Consider the following 19,864-nt stretch of genomic DNA (forward strand, 5'->3'; position numbering starts at 1 on the left):
GAGTTGAAGAATCTTTGGTTTTAGCAACTTGTTGTCCTTTGTTGTGTGTCTGTGTCGCTGCTTGTCAGTGTGTGTCAGTGTGTGTGTGTCAGTGTGTGTCAGTGTGTCAGGTGAAGCACTGAGGCCTCTGTAGTTCTTTGCTTTCTCAGCGCTGAAGACGGTCTTGTGGGGACCAATGCTGACTCCCAACACAGAGCTCCCCCTTCCCTCTTTTCAAACTCTGTTTGAATTCCATTTTCAAAGAGTGAGGAGAATTTTCTTTCCTCTTAATTGTATCTAAAAGGCTTCAGCTCCACTTGTTGTGTTGCACTTGTACAAAGTGACTGTGGCTGTTTGTTTCTCCTGCAGAGTCCAGTGTTGAAACGCACCAATGTCAAGTCACTGCTGTCTATTGATGTAGTGACATCCCTGCACAGACCTCAGGAACCTGCTTAGCAGCTTAGCTCAGTGGGTTAGCCTGCTTACTGTGGTGCTGAAAACCAGGGTTCCAATCCTGGTTGTTGGTTCAATTCTGAAGCAAAGCCTCTTTTGTTCTCTTGCTACTTTGAACCAAACCCAACTCAAACACTAAGTGAGCCTCTAATCCAGGGGTGGGCAAACTGTTTGACTGGTGGGCCATAATGGCTTCTACAATATGAGAGAGGGGCCGCTTTCTCATTGGAGGAAGACATATATCAGGGGATGTGTAGACAACATGTTGCTTTAATGGCAATTAAATAATGAACACAACAAAATAATTGTTTTCATTGTTTTCTATTTCATGACTTAATGACTATTAATATAATTCCTTCAAGTTTGGTCGGCCGGATTGGAGAGTGTAATTGGCCGCATATGGCCCCCGGGACGTAGTTTGACTTCAAACCTGGATCCTCTGACATAATTCCTCCCTTCTGAACAGGCCAGAGGTGGAATCATCTTTATATGACCTTCCGTTCCTGAAATACACGTCTTTGACCTATGAATTTGACCTTTGACCCGGTTCCAACCGTCTGACCCCTGATTCAATTGTTCCGTTACAATCAGGCTCCCTGAAACTGGGAGGGTGGGCGGAGTTTCAACTCAACAACAGGAAGGTAAAGTCAGTGAATGTGGCTTTGAACAGTGCCACTGATCCCTCTGGCCCTTGACCTTTGACCCTGAGAGAGAGAGATTATTTCAAGTCGAGGCTTTTTAAGGTCAAAGGTGATCAGAGCAATGATACTTCAGCATCAAAGCTTCTCTACAATAAATGCAGCATCCTGAATGCTGCTCATTGAGATGTGTGTGTGTGTGTGTGTGTGTGTGTGTGTGTGTGTGTGGCCAGCAGAGGGCAGTGTTACTGCAGTTTGCAGTCATTTGCAGCCATTTTGAAGCAGTGGCTCCAGTGCTTGGATGTTTCCCACAAGCTTCATTTGTCCATCACTACTTTGTCCTGCAGTGAGTTCTGCTCCTTGTGCAGTTTCTGCCACTGTTTTCCTGCCACTGCTTCTGACACAATGTTTGCTGCCCTTGTCTTTTGATGGAGTGAGCAGCTCCTTGAGGACCAGACCATCTTCACCTCTTGCACTCCAACTGCTCCTGGGAGCCACAGCCACACTGGATGCACCCTGGCAGAGAGAGAGGGGCGTGGCTGCACTTGAGCTCAACACAGCGTCATGTGATTTCAGGGAAGTGGGAGCAGAAACACTGATCAGAGAATCTAAGAATCAGAAAATATCCCAAGAGCACCTCAAAGTCCAAGTGCTTCTCCGTCTGGCTGCATGTTGGCTGGAGGCGGCAGCAGCAGCAGGAGTCCTCCTCTCTGTTCACAGAGGGTCGCTCTAGGTGGACACAGGTGGCTTCTTTCACTCCTCTCTCAAACCATCTGTCTTCTGTGTCTAAAATCTGGACCTTTGAGTCTTGGAAGGAGCGGCCTTTGTCCCGGAAATACAGATGAACCGCTGACTCAACAGAGCTGTTGATGACAACACCTGCTTGATCATCAACACCTGATGTTGAAAGATCAACACCTTGCTAATGGTCGGTCCCATCAGCCTTGGCCCCGCCCACACCTTCACTGGTAATCTGATTGGATGTTGGTTCTGGGATTGGATGGAATCTTGGAAACGGGTTGAAAAGGGAAAGAAGGATTCTGAAATGGGATTAGATGATGTAATCCAATCCTAATTTTAATCTGGATCAAAGCTTCAGTTTGTGTTGTTGAAAACATTTCAGTAGGATGTGGAGAACTTTGATCCAAAAAGAACTGTATTATCCTGATCCCAACTGGGGGTGGGATTTCAAGGTGAATTTCAGGAAGGAAATGAGCAAAACTTTAACATTGGTCAAATAACCAATTTGTGTCATTTTAGCAGAGGCCCTTCAGGCAGGCAGGCAGCAGTCATTCAGAGTTGGAGCATTTCTATCTGGCTGTACCCCAGAGAAACAATGGAAGGCCTCAGATGACTGGAGTATTGATTTGAGAATCCACGTATTGGACGGATCAATATTTTAGTCCTGATCTGCTCAATAGTGTCATTTCCCATCATGCCCCTCTCACCAGTCAAGCCGTCCCGCTGCCAATACTGGTAAAGACACGACATATAAATTTAAATATTGAAGTTTCACATAAAGTATCCAGTTTTTAACGTAGGATTTTACTTATTTGATCATCCAACAGCATCGTTAGATGGCGAACCAATGGCTTGATACTATAAAAACGTCACTTCCGGGGTTGGCCAGCCGGAGGGAACGGTGGTGACGCAACGAGGAAATACACTGAAGGCTAGACCGTCCCCAGTGGTTACGGGGAGGCGGGGTTTGGTCCGTCCTTCTAGGCTGGGTCCTCGAAGAACGCTTCCTTCAGACGGCGGACACTTGGACTGAAGGGTGCACACCCTGAATTGAGACACAGCACATATGTGACGGAGAGTCTGCTTCTCATCAGCAGTGAATCCATCATCTTCACTCAACAGCAGTGAATGTCTCTGATGATGCGTTCAAGGACTGAAGTGTGAGTGCTGACTTCTGCCGTCTCTTCTTCTCTCCTCACACGGAAGTGATGTGTTCACGTTGAGGGAGGATCACTTGGTCCTGAGGATGGGGGGAGGGCTCTTCCAGAGTGCAGCCAGTAGGGGGCATTAGAGGCTCGGCCTCCTTGTTGTCCTCAGGAGCTGACAGGAAGTGTCACATCCCTCAACAAGTGTCCAGTCCCATCACGTCAGGGAGAAACAGGTGCAGCTCTTCAAAGAGGAAATCACATTTTTCTCACCGTCATCATGGACTGCCAACAAGTGATGGCAACTGTAGTTCTGGAAAGAGCCGCCAGGGGGCGCCCTCGAGTCAAAACTACCTTCTACTGCAGACTTTACAGAGAAATGAACACATGCTGAAAAAATAACACATTGATTAACAGGTAGATATTTCAGACAGGTCACTCTGTAATATGTCAATAAGAAACACAATGTGTTCAAATGTGGCCTTGAACCTTCAAACCATCCTATGACGCGTCGGTCCTCGCAGCTCCCAGTTCTGCCACTGAGGGGCGCTGTTTGACCAGTTTTTGCGTGTTTGGTTTTGTTTGTAGCCACAATGCAAGCATCAGTTGTATCATACCGGGGAGTTGATCTTTCTCCCTGGCAACAAGACATTTCCAGCCAATAGAAAAACTATGTCAACATAATAATACTGCTGAAAATCAATCAATCCTCTCTCTCTCTGCCCCCCCCCCTCTCTCTCCCACCCACTCTGTCTTCCCCCCCCCCCCCCCCCCCCCCCCAGCAACAGCAGTAGCAGCAGCAGCAGCAGCAGCAGCAGAAGTGTGACAGGTCCATGGAACTACCTGCAACCTTCAGTAATGAAGCTGGAGCCTCTGGAAGACAGTGAGAACACTAATGTCCTTGTTTCTCAGTCTAATTCTAGTTTGATTTGACAGTGATAAATTCCTCAGAAGGTGAAAAGGTGTCAGATGTTGTGGTCAGTGGTCAAGAGAAGAGAATCTTTGACATGGTCACATTCATCATGTTGAAATGCAGCAAAGCCTTTCTGAGACTGAACTTTATGCAGTGGCAGGAATGTTTGATGCTCTGTCATAAAGTGCAGCTCAACTCCACTGAGATGAATTTCAATCCAAAGTTCAGTGCAATGTGACTCCACTGTCTCTGTCTGCTGAGAAACAAAGGGCCAGTTCCACAGAGCCACTGCTCAACCAGAGCCCACCAGGTGTCAACCACACCAGATAGAAAATATACATTTGATAGATGAATATGTCATCTAATAATATATTAGATGATGTGACAAGACCAGCCTAGAAAACAGCTACAAATCCATGACGGGCACAACGTGGTGGCTAAAAGACGGCGTCATTAACGGCTGCGCTCCATTCTTTGTGGATCAAATTCTTTGATTGTGAAGCTGCATGAAGGGATTGAATTTAGAAAAGAGAGCAAAAGACAAGAAGTTTGTGAAATTTGTGAAGAGCCCACTAGGAGGCCAGCAGGCTGTCAGTTAGTGTTGATGGAGACAATGATTCCATCCAACCAATGATGGTGTCAGAAAAACAGCTGACAAGTGATGGACACCAACAACTGATCCACTCACTCAAAGCCAAAGTGTCTCCACAGGAAGACGGAGGGGAGTCCTGGTGGTGAGAAGCAGCAGCTGAAGGAGCTTCTACAGCGGCAGCAGCAGCAGCAGCAGCAGCAGCAGCAGCAGCAGCAGCAGCAGGCCAGGATGAGCTGGACGTCCTCGTTATACAGAAGGTTCATTGGCTCATTCTGGGACCGGTCTGCTCCATCAGGTGAGTCCTCGTGTCTTCAGTGTGGAGCAGCACTGCAACCTGCCAGTCACAGCCAGACTGATCACAGTAAGACTGTCCACCGGCACCTCCTTCACTTCTCCCTCTGAGATCACGTCAGGACCTCCAGTGAGAAGATTCACTGAGGGACGTTGAGAGCAAACAGTCACACAGCAGCTTCACCACAGCAGCTGAAAAGTTGTGGAGAGAAAATTATGCTAACACTGTCACACTGATGTTTTCTTCTCCAACCTTTTCTCTGCTCCAGAGGCTGATGATGGTCTGCAGGAGCTTCTACAGCAGCAGAAGATCAGTCTGGAGAGGAGATGTGAACGTGTGACTGAAGGTGTAGAAGCAGGAAGTCAAACCCTCCTCAACAGCATCTACACTGACCTCTACATCACTGAGGGACTGAGTGAGGAGGTCAACAGAGAGCATGAGGTCAGGCAGCTGGAGACCAACAAGACCAAGAAGACCACAGAGACAAAGAAGACCAAGAAGACCAAGAAGACCAAGAGGACCACCAAGACCTCTGAGACCATGGAGACCAAGAAGACCAAGAAGAGCCTCCACGACCGTCCAATCAGGTGCAGCCAGATCTTTGAAGCCTCACCTGAGCAGCAGGGACTCAGAGTCAGAGTGGTGCTGACCAACGGCGTCGCTGGGGTTGGAAAAACCTTCTCAGTGCAGAAGTTCACTCTGGACTGGGCCCAGGGCCTGGAGAACCAGGACCTTCATCTGGTGCTTCCTCTCTCATTCAGGGAGCTCAACTTGGTCAAAGAGCAGCACTACAGTCTTCTGGAGCTTCTCCATGTTTTTCATCCAACGTTAGAGAAGCTCACAGCAGAGCAGCTGCATGTCTGCAAACTTCTCTTCATCTTGGACGGCCTGGATGAAAGCAGACTGGCTCTGGACTTTAAGAAGAAGAAGAAGGTGGTGACTGACGTCACTCAGAAGAAGTCAGTCAGCGTCCTGCTAACAAACCTGATCAGAGGAGATCTGCTTCCCTCGGCTCTGCTGTGGATAACTTCCAGACCTGCAGCAGCCAATCAGATCCCTCCGTCATGTGTGGACTGGCTGACAGAAGTACGAGGCTTCACCGATGACCAGAAGGAGGAGTATTTCAGGAGGAGGTTCAGAGATAGAGGAGATGTGTCCAGCAGGATCATTTCCCACATCAAGGCCTCCAGGAGCCTCCACATCATGTGTGAGATCCCGGTCTTCTGCTGGATCACTGCCACAGTTCTGGAGAGCATGTTGAGCTCAGAGCAGAGAGGAGAGCTGCCCAAGACCCTGACTGACATGTACTCACACTTCCTGCTGGTCCAGACCAAGAGGAAGCAGCACAAGTATGGAGGAGGTCCACAGGAGCTGACGGAGGCTGACAGGGAGCTTCTTCTGAAGCTGGGCCAGCTGGCATTTGAACATCTGGAGAGTGGAAACATCATGTTCTACAGTGAAGACCTGGAGAAGTGTGGTCTCAGTGTGACTGACGCCTCTGTGTACTCAGGAGTTTGTACAGAGATCTTCAGAAGAGAGATTGTGATCTTCCACAAAGCCTTCTACTGCTTCGTTCATCTGAGCGTCCAGGAGTTTCTGGCTGCAGTCTTCAGCTTCCACTGTCACACCAACTGGAAGAGGACAGAAGATGGTCACTCTGGAGAATCCCTGGATGAGTTCCTTCAGAAGATGATGAAGAAATCCCTGCAGAGTCCAAACGGTCACCTGGACTTGTTTGTTCGCTTTCTCCATGGACTCAGTCTGGAATCCAACCATAGACTCTTAGGAGGCCTGCTGGGTCTCACTGACAATCATACAGGAACCTTACAGAAGGTCATCAACAACCTGAAGGAGCTGAACACTGGTGATGTTTCTTCCAGAAGCATCAACATATTCCACTGTCTGCTGGAGGTGAAGGATCAGTCAGTGCATCAGGAGGTCCAAGAGTTCCTGCAGTCAGAGAACAGATCAGAGAAGGGACTCTCAGCCATCCAGTGTTCAGCTCTGGCCTACATGCTGCAGATGTCAGAGGAGGTTATGGAGGAGTTGGACCCCAGCAAGTACAACACAACCAGGGAGGGAAGATTGAGACTGATTCCAGCTGTGAGGAACTGCAGGAAGGCTGTGATACGTTTAGTAAGGTATGTAAACACTGTGTGTGTGTGTGTGTGTGTGTGTGTGTGTGTGTGTGTGTGTGTGTGTGTGTGTGTGTGTGTGTGTGTGTTGAATTGTGAGTCAATGATGAAGAATAATGTCAAGCATATTTTGTTGAGTTGCACTTCTCTTTTTTTCCTTTTTGATTTTGTCTGACTAATTATTCCAGCTAATCTTATGGACTGTATAGGAGAGGCAAGAATCAGCTTGGGCTTCAGCCTGCTGCTTTTTCCTTCATACAGTTGTTATGTTTTTGTTGTTGTGAGTCTTTATAATGTGCACATTTGTTTTGGAAGCTTCTTTTTCATTGTTGTCAGTTGATTGCACAAGATTGATTGAATTTACACTGTCAACCAAAATCAACTCTTCAATCATTCATGATGAAGATGATGGTGATGGTGGTGATGATGATGATGTTGATGATGATGATGATGATGATGATGATGATGATGATGATGATGATGATGATGATGATGATGATGATGGAGGTGATGATGATGTTGATGATGATGATGATGATGATGATGATGAGGATGAGGATGATGGAGGTGGTGATGATGATGGTGATGATGATGGTGGTGATGATGATGATGATGGTGATGAAGATGATGATGGTGATGATGATGAAGATGATGATGATGGTGGTGGTGATGATGATGATGATGATGATGATGATGAAGATGATGGTGATGAAGATTATGATGATGGTGATGATGATTATGGTGGTGATGATGATGGTAATGATGATGATGATGATGATGGAAGCAGCAACTTCTCATTCTGCTCTCCTTCATTCAGTGTTCAACTCTCAGATCTTCACTGTGCAGTGGTGTCTTCAGCTCTGCAGTTCAGCCCCTCCCACCTCACACTGCTGGACCTGAGCTGGACCATCCTGGAGGATCCTGGAGTGAAGCTGCTCTGTGCTGGACTGCAGAGTCCAAACTGCAGACTGGAAGTTCTCAGGTCAGTTCCTGCTTTCTACTGGTGGACAGTGTGTGTCAGCAGATGACAACTGGTGTGTAACGCTGCTCAGTGTGAAGACTTTGAAGCAGATATTAAAGACTCATCTAGACAAAGTGGATGTTGTTGATATTTTCATGTCAACAATCTGCAGCCAGAAAAGACTTTGGATGGTGGAAGAAAGTGTGGAAAATGTCTCCAGTCACTTGAGAGCTCAATGGAAGTTGTTGATTGGTGATGAAGGTCACATGACTGAGCAGAAGATCCTATGAAGAAACATTAGAGGCAGATTAATAGTGCAGCAGTATTTCTTCATCTTGTCCTTTGAATGTGTTTGACTTGTAACAAAACTCTGATGACTGAAAACAGCCACAAGCACACAAAGGACTCACTGATTATTTTCCATCGTCACTGCTGATTAGCTGCACACTGACTGGCACACTGCTGTTGTTATTGTGTTGACAACACACTGGCACAATGACTCCTTTGAGGGAATGACTCAGTGATCCCAACAACCGCACATCTGGATCATCAACAGGGAGGAATGACTCTGAATATGACATTTACACCATGGAAGGAATCAAATATTCATTCTTTATTCAGGTTGGAGAGGTGCAGTTTGTCAGAGCTCAGCTGTGATTGGCTGCTCTCAGCTCTGAAGTCCAACCCCTCCCACCTCAGACTCCTGGACCTGAGTCAGAACCAGCTCCAGGATTCAGGAGTGAAGGAGCTGAGTGGTTTTCTGCAGAGTCCAGACTTTAAACTGGAGACTCTGAGGTCAGTTCACCCTCTTCACTCTACAACTTCTATCACTCTTGTTATTGTTGTCATGATTTTCACTTCACTGCTGTTGGAAATTCAATTTGAAGTCACTGGTTTGTGTTTGAAATGAGTGAAACTGGGTTTAAAGGTCCAGTGTGTAAAATACTGCAATCTAGTGGTCAGATTTCAGATTGCAGCGCTCACTCACTCACCCTCTCTCCCTCCCTCTCTGTTTCTGTCGTGTCAGATTCTGAAGTCCACATTTCACTTTGATGTTCAGAGTGATGACACCCTGGAAAAACTCTCCATCATTATAAACTCTCCATCATTTATTCTACATTCAGGCTGGAGAGGTGCACGTTGTCAGAGCTCAGCTGTGATTGGCTGCTCTCAGCTCTGAAGTCCAACCCCTCCCACCTCAGACACCTGGACCTGAGTGACAACCAGCTGCAGGATTCAGGAGTGAAGGAGCTGAGTGGTTTTCTGCAGAGTCCAGACTGTAAACTGGAGACTCTGAGGTCAGTTCACCCTCTTCACTTTACAACTTCTATCACTCTTGTTATTGTTGTCATGATTTTCACTTCACTGCTGTTGGAAATTCAATTTCCAGTCACTGGTTTGTGTTTGAAATGAGTGAAACTGGGTTTGAAGGTCCAGTATGTAAAATCCTGCCATCTAGTGCCATCAGATTGCAGTGCTTACTTGCTGACGCTCCCTCTCCCCTTCTTGCCAGTGAACTACGGTAGCCTTCCAGCATCATAAAGGATGTGGTTGACAGCAAAGGTGTCTAGTTCTCTGTATAATGATAAAGTTCCATCAACACAAATATTACAACCATCTATTAGCATCACAATCAGTTATAGTCACAGCAGACAGTCCAGTGCTAGCATGATTTTCAGCTAGCGCTAGCATTAGCCACCTGTATGAGCACTTAGATACTGTAGATAGATCCGATAGATCCAGCTGGACTCAGCAGAAGGTCAAGGGTCAATGCAGGTTCTATCATCTCAGTCAGTTCAGTATTGATGAGCAAGATGCAGAAAAGATTCCACTGCATTTCAGTCACTTAATAACCATTTGTTCTCAGCACTTGCTTTATTAGAGGATTCCAGCCTCCAACCATCAATATGAAACTGTCTCTCAAACTGATCTTCCCAACCAGCCGCCTACAAACATGGCGGTGCAAGATGGCCACGACCTTTGACCTTCTGTCTGTTTCTAGAAAGAAGCATTCTAATGGCAGGAAAAGCAGAGGACTTTTATTTTCTACTAATCAAAGACTTCAAACTATATTGACGGTTGTATATGAATCTTTCAGCAATAAATCTACACTGATTTTACACACTGAACCTTTGAGGCAAAATGAATCAATGAATTCCAACATTGTTAACAGCTGATCAGTGGTCACATGACTAAACAGGTTGATATAAAATATTTTATTGTGGTGATTCATTATTTCAGTATTATTGTTGTGCTTCTGATTGGTTTAATGGACATTACAGTCTTATAGACATTCATATTTTTAATTTCATATAGTGATGAATACTCCACTCACTCCATCATTTATTCTCTATTCAGGTTGGAGTTGTGCAGTTTGTCAGAGCTCAGCTGTGATTGGCTGCTCTCAGCTCTGAAGTCCAACCCCTCCCACCTCAGACTCCTGGACCTGAGTTTGAACCAGCTGCAGGATTCAGGAGTGAAGGTGCTGAGTGGTTTTCTGCAGAGTCCAGACTGTAAACTGGAGGTTCTGAGTTCAGTACTGCTTTGGAACCAGTGCATGATGGTTTCAGCACCAAACACACTTCATCAAACATGTTGAATAAACATTGAACTGAATGTTGATTCATATCAAAATGACATCCAGAAATATGAAAACTTCATTCTGTTCATCAGTGGTCATGTGACCAAACATCATTTCAACACACATTAGTTTTGGACTGAGGATTTAATTTCAAGGTGACATTTTCTGTAGTGTCAGATTCTGAAGTCGACATTTCACTTTGATTTTCAGAGTGATGACACCCTGGAAAAACTCTCCATCATTATAAACTCTCCATCATTTATTCTCTATTCAGGTTGATTGACTGCAGTTTGTCAGAGGTCAGTTGTGATTGGCTGCTCTCAGCTCTGAAGTCCAACCCCTCCCACCTCAGAGAGCTGGACCTGGGTTGGAATCAGCTGAAGGAATCATCAGTGAAGCCACTGATGGATCTTGTCTACAGCAGAGACTATCAACTGGAGAGTGTGAGGTCAGTACTGGTTTGGAAGCAGTGGATGATGGTTCCAGCACCAAAGCCAGTTGATCCCACAGCAGAGGTCCAGTGTTCCCAGTGACAGTGTGAGAGGAGGATGGTGATGTCCAACTGCTCCTCATTCATCCAACATCTGCTGCCAAACTGCTTCTTCTCTCAGTTCACCACTCAATTATTGATCAGTTCATCTTCATCAGGCCTCAGTATCAGTCCAACACTCCATGGTCACATGACCTTCATATGTTCCACACTTGACATGTGACTGAGAGTCTGCTTCTTCTCACCAGTCACTCCATCATCTCCATCAACAGACAACGTCTGTGTGATGATGCGTTCAAGGACTGTGAGTCCTGACTCCTGCTGTCTCTTCTTCTCTCTGCAGGTGGGAGAGGTATTGAGGGAGGATGAGGAGGAGAGTGAAGAGGAGAGCTCCATCTAGTGGTGGCTGACAGAACTGTGTGTCACGACCTTTGACCCCAGTGGAGCCTGGTGGCTGGCAGACTGCTTCTCCCTACACGCTGCTGTGGTTACTGGGAGAGACGTCCCAGAAGCCACTGGTGGACCATGCAGTGCCACATATGGACTCTTGGATTGTTCTTGGCCTTCCAGTGAAGCACTGCGTGAGCACTGGAGGTCAACCATGACTGATAGAGGTCAAAGGTCAGAGGTTTGACCAATTACAAAGACCATAATTAATTAGATTATTTTCTTTAATGGAGTCCCAGCACTAATAAATATATATTTGTATGCGTACCCATATAAGTCCATCAATGTTTAATGCACCTTTTTTCTTGAACAGTATCTTTAAATCTCCACCTGCTTGTGTTTGCATGTTCAGGTAGATTAATGTGTATGTAGATCTATGTTAGTAGCTTCAATGTGCTGTGAAATGTGGCATCTTCACCAACACAACTCATTTGACTCAGGTGTCTCAGTGTTTGCAGAGTCATTGCAATAAAGCGCTCAACACCCTGGTGGTTCTGGATTGTTCTCGGGGGTTCTAAGAGCTAAACACCCTGGTGGTTCTGGGTGGTTCTAGTACAGACATGAGCAAACCCCGTCCTAATAGAGTTGCCGTATGTGACGTCATTGGCAGTCGCCTCTGTCCGGTGGGCGACTGCCAATGACATCACATACGGCAACTCTATTAGGCCAAACTACATCGGTTGATTAAGGTTATCTTTTTTTTTTCTGTCAATCCCTGGCGTATTTACGGTACTTTGTTTGTATTAATGTTGTATACACAAAATTCTCTCTCTCTCTCTCTCTCTATGTATTGTTGGATCAGATTTCCTTGTGCCGTGCTGCTGATCCGCGTGTTGGTTGAATGAAGAGTCACAGGAGAAGAATGCCAATTTAAATATGTCTTTAGTAAAGAAATCAATTGAGGGTACAACTATACAGAGCTCTGGGCCCAGTTCAGAACCCTAGCGACACCAAAGTATTGTCAGGGCATGAAGTCTGACTGCTCTCTGTCCCTTGACCCAGTCCTTTTATACAGAAAGAAAACATGCAAACACTCCCAGGTGTTGTCCTCTTCTGACTGGCTGCCCGGTCTCCAGACCCAAGCCTCATTGGATGTTGGGGCAGCCTTTGATCCAAGTCTCTGATTACTGAGTGCAACAGGAAACAAGTCCTTATTTGGCAGGGAGCCAAATGATCCATCATTGGTTCCAGCGTGACCTGTTGAAATAATACAGTGCACAACATGCCTGAGGTCACAGGCTCCTCCCCCCCGTGCCTCCGATGGATCATGAGTTCTCCCCCCTGTAAATGACTTATAAAGTCTTATGGTGGTCGCAAAGTCAGTTAGCTCTCTGTCCATCCTCTGGTCCCCCATGGTCACCCTCTGCTCCCCCTGGGTGATCCGGTCACCCTCTGGTCACCCACTGGTCCCCCAGGGTGATCCGGTCCCCCAGGGTCACCCTCTGGTCACCCACTGGTCCCCCAGGGTCACCCTCTGGTCTCCAGGGTCACCCTCTGCTCCCCCAGGGTCACCAGTTAGTGAGGGATGTTCTTCCCTTTGTTCCTTCTTGAGCTCTTTGTGTGACTCCTGCAACAATGCCTTTTCTCTATGAGTAGGTCAGCCAAATGATTAAACAGCTTTATATTAATAATCATGTTATTATAAACAAACATCTAAACTAATTACATTATTCAACACTAACATCTAAACTAAATATATGATTCCAACAGTATAGATATACATACAAGGTAAATCAAAATACAGTGACGAATGTATGTATTCAACACACACTATCTATCACCGGAGAAATAGCGTTTTGACCGCCATCTATCCATATATCACGTTCGACCGCGATGTAGAGGTCTGTCCCAATGGAGTTGCCCCCCCCCCCGTCAACATAACTTCGGTGGCCCGCCGACTCGATGCAGGTCTGTCATGTCACCCCTGTTCTAGTAGCTCAACACCCTGGTGGGGCTTCACAGACACTGACTTGGTTCCATTGACATTACAGCAACACGTTTTCTCAATGATATCCCAGGATACATTGTCTCCTCCTATGAGGTGGCTCACCAAAACACTGCATCCATCTGCTGCTGCTCCGCTACCCCCCTCCCCCTCTGTCTAGTAAAGCCTTCTCGTGTGTCACAGTTCCACTCATAGCAAGGCTCCATCAGGGTTAGGTAAAAACAAACCCAGTGTTTGAACAAGCTGAGTGGAGCTCAGCAGTGACAAGGTCACTACTGTCTTTTGTCAAGGCCAACGTTGAGCCTCCTACTCCCCCTACAGCCACAAGGATCCAGGACTTCCTCTGGAAACACACCAGGACAAACAGCCCACATCAGAAAAACACATTTCAGTCCATAAAATGTGTGTATTTATTGATCTATTTGTAGTAGTTGATAATAGTTGATACAACTCACTGCTGACAAGGTTTACACAACACAACAAACCGTTGAGTTCAAAACCCAAAGAATAATTGTGTACTTTTCACACACATCCCCGCGCCATGTTCACTGGTCAGTGAACGGGTCACGTGACCCCGTACGTCACCAGCAGTCCATGGCTGTGTCTCAGTTCAGGCGCTGCATCCTTGGAAGGCTGCAATTTGAAAGGAAGTTGCGTCACCGCACTGCGCTGAAGGCTCCTCCCAATTCCCAATAGTCAGAACGACGCTCCAAATGCTCCCTACTGTTAGCACCAAGGCTACACCACTACTATCCTTCACCTCCTTCTGTATCCCAGGATGCTTTGCGTGCTACTGCTGCAAAGCATCCTGGGATCCTGGGAAGTCAGCTGAAATTAGCGCCATCTACTGGCAAAGACACCGCGTATAAATTTAAGTATTGAAATTTCACATCAAATCTTCAGTTTTTAACGCAGGGTTTTTACTGATTTGAACATCCAACCAACCAATGGTGAGCTTGATGCTATGAAAACCACACTTCCGGGGTTGGCCAGCACGAGGGAACGGCGGTGACGCAACCAGGAAGTACGCCCAAGGCTAGACCGTCCCGTGAGGTTACCGGGGAGGCGGGGTTTGGGTCGGTCCTTCTGGGCCGGGTCCTTGGGAGGACGCTTCCTTCAGACGGAGGACGCTTCCTTCAGACGGAGGACGCATCCTTCGGACGGAGGACGCTTCCTTCAGACAATGGAGGCTTCCTTCCAAGGATGCAGACCCTGGATTGAGACTTAGTCCATGAACTGCTAGTATGTTTTTCTAGATATACAGCGCTTACTGTCTAGGTGGGAACAACTGGCTGTGTGTGTGTGTGTGTGTGTGTGTGTGTGTGTGTGTGTGTGTGTGTGTGTGTGTGTGTGAGACGGGCACTAGTAGACAGAGTGTGCGGTCCTCTGGGATGTGGTCCTGCTGCTCTGGCTGCTGAGGCTCATGTGCTTGTGGAGGCACGGCAGCTTCCTGGCCAGCAGCTTTCTCAAGTGGCTCTGGAACTTCTTGCCCACAAACGTGTAAAACACGGGACTGACGCAACAGTACACGTAGGCCACGTTCTGCGTCACGTACAGCGCATAGTCCGTGGCCTCTGAGGCGGCACACGATGAGCCGCCCCCCCCCGGCTGGGGCCGGAGAGCTCGAGGGCGCGCAGGGAGACTATCACGTTGTAGGACATCCAGCAGAGGAAAAAGGTGAAAACGGTGACAAAGATGAGCTTGACGGTGCGGCACTTGTTCTTCAGCCGAGTGGACAGGACGCGGACGGTGATGCCGGTGTAGCAGTACATCACCATGAAGAGCGGGAGCAGGAAGAAGAGCAGGAACTGCTGATAGCACGGTGCTCTCGGGGTACCCGGCCTCCTCGCACATCAGCCCGTCGAACGGACTCTCCCACACCGTCTGCAGGACAAACTCCTTGGCGCTGGCCGCCACACTGACCAGCCAGACCGTCAGCGTTCCCGCCACGGCGTTCGCCCTCCTCCTGCTCTTGGCGGCCGGGACCGCGTGCACCACGGTCAGGTAGCAGAAGCCAACAGAGTAGGCGCCGCTGACCAGGACCAGGTTCAGGAGGAAGACGTTGGTGGCGGTGTTGAGCTTCTCGTACTTGTAGATGACCTGTGGTACCTGTACCGGACCTGTGGACACATTACAGACGGTAAGTCTCAGTGGATACATATACATATATATATATATATATATATATATATATATATATATATATATATATATATATATATATATATGTATATATATATATATATATATATATATATATATACATATATATATATATATATATATATATATATATATATATGTATATATATATATATATATATATATATATATATATATATATATATATATATTGATGAACATGGGCGCCGAATGGAAGCGCTCGTTTTTGGGCGCCGAATGGAAGCGCTCGTTTTTTTTGTTGTGTTTACAAGCCGGTACACCGGCTGCAAGCGTGTGACTGTGTGCTGTGAGTCAATTCATTTCCAGTTTCCACAATCTACGGAGCGGCCAAAGGCTCAAAAAGCATTGTGTGCGTTAATTCCGCGATAAAAAAACTTTTTGGCGATAAAGCGGCGTTGAGTTAATGCGTTAATAACGCGTTAACTTTGACACCCTTAAGATATATATATATATATATATATATATATATATATACACACATATATATATATATATATATATATACATATATATATAACCCGAAAGCTTTAACAGATATAATTATATAATTATAGGTCCATAAATACAATAGATGTTGTCAAGGCTGTGTATAAATAAATAAAATATGGGTACAACTACAATGCATACATACTGTATATATAAACAGTATCTCCATTATACACAGTCAGCCGTTAATAAGAATATATGAAGATATAATGTCAGCTGGAACTCACCAGTGCAGCTGCAGCCTGAGGGGGAGAAAGGCTGATCAGACAGAAGAACACTGTGCAGCAGCAGGAAGTGCAAAGCTGATTTCTAGCTTGTGCTCCAGATGTGGCCAGGCAGTGGACAGTTTGTGCAACAGACTGGTGTGATGTGGCAGGCAGGCAGCTAGCTGCTACAACAGGGTCACTGATCATTTTTATTGAAAGACATTGATGGCATAATTTACGTATAAATAAACAAAATGGATTTTATGATGTAGGCAGAAAATGAGCTTCCCCTCCTTGAAAGACCAGCAGCCGCCACTGCCCTCAACAAGTGTCCAGTCCCATCACGTCAGGGAGAAACAGGTGCAGCTCTTCAAAGAGGAAATCACATTTTTCTCACCGTCATCATGGACTGCCAACAAGTGATGGCAACTGTAGTTTTGTAAAGAGCCGCCAGGGGGCGCCCTCGAGTCAAAACTACCTTCTACTGCAGACTGTACAGAGAAATGAACACATGCTGAAAAAATAACACATTGATTAACAGGCAGATATTTCAGACAGGTCACTCTATATGTCAATAAGAAACAATGTGTTCAAATGTGGCCTTGAACCTTCAAACCTTCCTATGACGTGTCGGTCCTCGCAGCTCCCAGTTCTGCCACTGAGGGGCGCTGTTTGACCAGTTTTTGCTTGTTTGGTTTTGTTCGTAGCCACAATGCAACCATCAGTTGTATCATACTGGGGAGTTGATCTTTCTGCCCTGCCAACAAGACATTTCCAGCCAATAGAAAAACTATGTCAACATTGATCAACTGCTCCTCATTCATCCAACATCTGCTGCCAAACTGCTTCTTCTCTCAGTTCACCACTCAATTATTGATCAGTTCATCTTCATCAGGCCTCAGTATCAGTCCAACACTCCATGGTCACATTACCTTCATATGTTCCACACTTGACATGTGACTGAGAGTCTGCTTCTTCTCACCAGTCACTCCATCATCTCCATCAACAGTCAACGTCTCTGTGATGATGCGTTCAAGGACGGTGAGTCCTGACTGTTGCTGTCTCTTCTTCTCTCTGCAGCTGGGAGACCTTTGGGATGGGGAGTGAGGAGGAGAGTGAAGAGGAGAGCCCCATCTAGTGGTGGTTGACAGAACTACAACCAGTGGAGCTAACCAGCAAGCTGGCACGGCCTTTGACCCCAGTGGAGCCAGGTGGCTGGCGGACTGCTTCTCCCTACAAGCTGCTGTGGTTACTGGGAGAGACGTCCCAGAAGCCACTGGTGGAGCTGAATCCTCAGTGGAAGAAGCAGGACTTGGAGCAGCTGCTCAGTGAAGGCAGCAGCAACACAACCACTGCTTCTGCTCTCATCATCCACGGCTGGAACATCTCAGCATGAAGGTTCCACACATCAACAATACACTGCTCTGCTCTCACTTCAGACTTCTATAACATCTTCATTTTGGAGGTGAAAAATACTTTTCAAGAGACTTTATTTCTGCTTCATGATTTTAAATAAGGAAATCATGTGGAAAAGATAAAGTGATTCACAACACCTGTGATGGGAACTCAAATCATTATTGAATCATAAGTAAGACAAAAGAAATTTCCCTCAAAATAATTCATGGTTTTGATGCTTGCCAGATGTTTGTGTGGAGATTTCAGAAGGACGTCAATGAATCAGAAGGAAACCAGATCATTTATTTTATGTGATTATGTTATATCATCCTAACTTTGTTACTAGCTCAAACATTATATTTCAATGATTCAATATTCTGACAATAAAAGCCATCACAACCTCTGACCTGTGTGACCTTGACCTCAACTGACGTTTCATTTCTGCTGCTTTAACACTTTGATTATATATCTCCTGAAGTCCTGCCATGGGGATTCTCCGTATCTGAATAACTTGTGTATTCAAACCTTCTGTAGGCCATACCCACTTCTCCACTCGGTCTCAATATACACCACATGAATCAATGAAAATAAATCTCACTTTTACAAACAAATCCAATTCAGTTCAAATATAATTTAAATAAAATAAATGTTACATTATAATTAATCACCAACAGATAAATCAATGCTGGATATGAGGTGGTTTGTCCTCTCTGGGTCGGCGGGGAGGCCCTGCCTCAGAGGGAGGAGTTCCAGCATCTCGGGGTCTTGTTTGGGACGCCTCCCTGGGGAGGTGTTCCAGGCATGTCCCACCAGGAGGAGACCCTGCTGGAGGGACCAGGTCTCTGGGCTGGACTGGGAAGCCTTGGGGTCCCACTGGAGGAGCTGGAGGAGGTGACTGGGTCCAGGGAAGTCTGGGGGTCTCTGCTGAGGCTGCTGCCCCCGAGACCTGACTCCGGATACGGCAGTAGAAGATGGATGGATGGATGGACGGATGGATGGATGGATGGATGGATGCCAGGTGATAGAACATTTCATAAAAACAGACTCTGCATTATAACTTCTATTACACTCTAAATAACTCACTCCAATATAACTGCACTCGTCCTTCTCTCACATTACATTGGATCACAATGACCAAACAACACAACAAAGACAATGATCCAACTGTACTGCCACTTCCAGACTCAGTGTAGGTCTGTAGGCCTCTTGGACCTTCATGTGAACCACTGCGTGTTGACTGGAGGTGAAACATGGCTGACTGCTGTCCTCCTACCTGGACAATGCAATCTCACTTTCAATCTCACAGCCACTAAAAAACCTGATTGTGATTGAGAGGTCCTCAGCAGCCAATCACTGTTGGGAGTCCAGCCTTCAAACACTCCTCCTGAATCCAGAGTCACATCTGTGAGCATCTGGAACTTTGGCCCTGATCCTCCACACCACACACCTTGGGATGACAGCGCCACCTACCTGGATCCTTTCAGCAGCCAGTCCATGCTCTGACCCGTTTCCACTGTGGCCTGTTGTGTCATCTGGACCGGAGTCTGGATCATCAGTCTCCAGGTTCATGGAATCTGTCAGAGTGCCGCCGTCCTGTCATGTAATGATAGAGAATCACTCTATTTATACTAATGTGCAGAACCACTAGAGTGTCATTTCTTCACTGCTGTCAGCAACAAGCATTTGGTGTCACACTGGTGTACAACACTTATGGGCTAATTAATAAGAAATGACATATTTATGAATCACCCGCAATGCCCAGATTGTTGCTGCTTATCTGCTGATATGAGCCGTCAACTGTTGCAATATACAACCACGGGCAGGAAATTACAATTAGTGTAGAGTGTATTATAATTTAAAAGTTTACTAACGGTAGTTCTTTAAAGAATTTAGCAGGGATGGAACAGGCTAACGTGACGACGTCACTTGTAAAACGGTAGGAGCTCAACCTGCTGTCACGGTGAAAACTCTGTGTTACGTCCCGTCTAGGGGGACCGAGACGCAACGTGTGGGACACCTTCCCCCACTCCCAAGCCTCATTAATTTCTCACGACAGTTGGCGGTTTTCAACAAAAACATTTATGAATCAGTAAATGAAATAAACAAAACAACTTAACCGGTGGGCAGCAAAGGCTTCAGGGTGGGCCCAGGCCAAAATAATAAACCAAACTCCAACTAGCTCGCCTTAAGAACTAACTAAAGAAAGAAAGAGAAGCCAAATACAGAAAGGCTAACCTCCCTACATACTTAATAAACAGGAGAAAAGAGGGGACAAAGAAAA

The 19,864-nt window shown here is 46.3% G+C and overlaps 1 protein-coding gene, 1 long non-coding RNA gene and 1 pseudogene across 2 annotated transcripts in view; all 3 read left to right on the forward strand.

Moving 5' to 3' along the window:
* LOC142881690 (uncharacterized) overlaps window positions 1–11,634 on the forward strand; it is a 125,412-nt gene extending 113,778 nt beyond the window's left edge. The window contains exon 2 of the long non-coding RNA XR_012925620.1: window positions 11,382–11,634. This is a non-coding gene — a long non-coding RNA (uncharacterized LOC142881690). The remainder of the gene's footprint in view (window positions 1–11,381) is intronic.
* Window positions 1–11,634, forward strand: part of LOC142881683 (NLR family CARD domain-containing protein 3-like) — a 101,564-nt pseudogene extending 89,930 nt beyond the window's left edge.
* On the forward strand, window positions 3,780–8,173 carry LOC142881686 (NLR family CARD domain-containing protein 3-like). Its single transcript, XM_076016101.1, has 4 exons — window positions 3,780–3,839; window positions 4,581–4,822; window positions 5,022–6,894; window positions 7,706–8,173. The coding sequence occupies exons 1-4, from the start codon at window positions 3,790–3,792 to the stop codon at window positions 7,914–7,916; spliced, it is 2,376 nt and encodes a 791-aa protein (XP_075872216.1). The 5' UTR covers window positions 3,780–3,789; the 3' UTR covers window positions 7,917–8,173.
* Window positions 11,635–19,864: the final 8,230 nt, after the last annotated feature.

The sequence above is a fragment of the Nelusetta ayraudi genome, unplaced genomic scaffold (assembly GCF_046127955.1).
Source record: "Nelusetta ayraudi isolate G7.1 ecotype Tasmania unplaced genomic scaffold, CSIRO-AGI_Nayr_v1 ptg000216l, whole genome shotgun sequence".
Classification (NCBI taxonomy): Eukaryota; Metazoa; Chordata; class Actinopteri; order Tetraodontiformes; family Monacanthidae; genus Nelusetta; species Nelusetta ayraudi.

Coding starts and splice junctions, on each gene's coding strand:
- LOC142881686 (XM_076016101.1), top strand. CDS start 3,790: ATGGAACTACCTGCAACCTTCAGTAATGAAGCTGGAGCCTCTGGAAGA. Junction 3,840..4,580: donor GCTGGAGCCTCTGGAAGACA/GTGAGAACACTA, acceptor GTGTCTCCACAG/GAAGACGGAGGGGAGTCCTG. Junction 6,895..7,705: donor GCTGTGATACGTTTAGTAAG/GTATGTAAACAC, acceptor TCCTTCATTCAG/TGTTCAACTCTCAGATCTTC.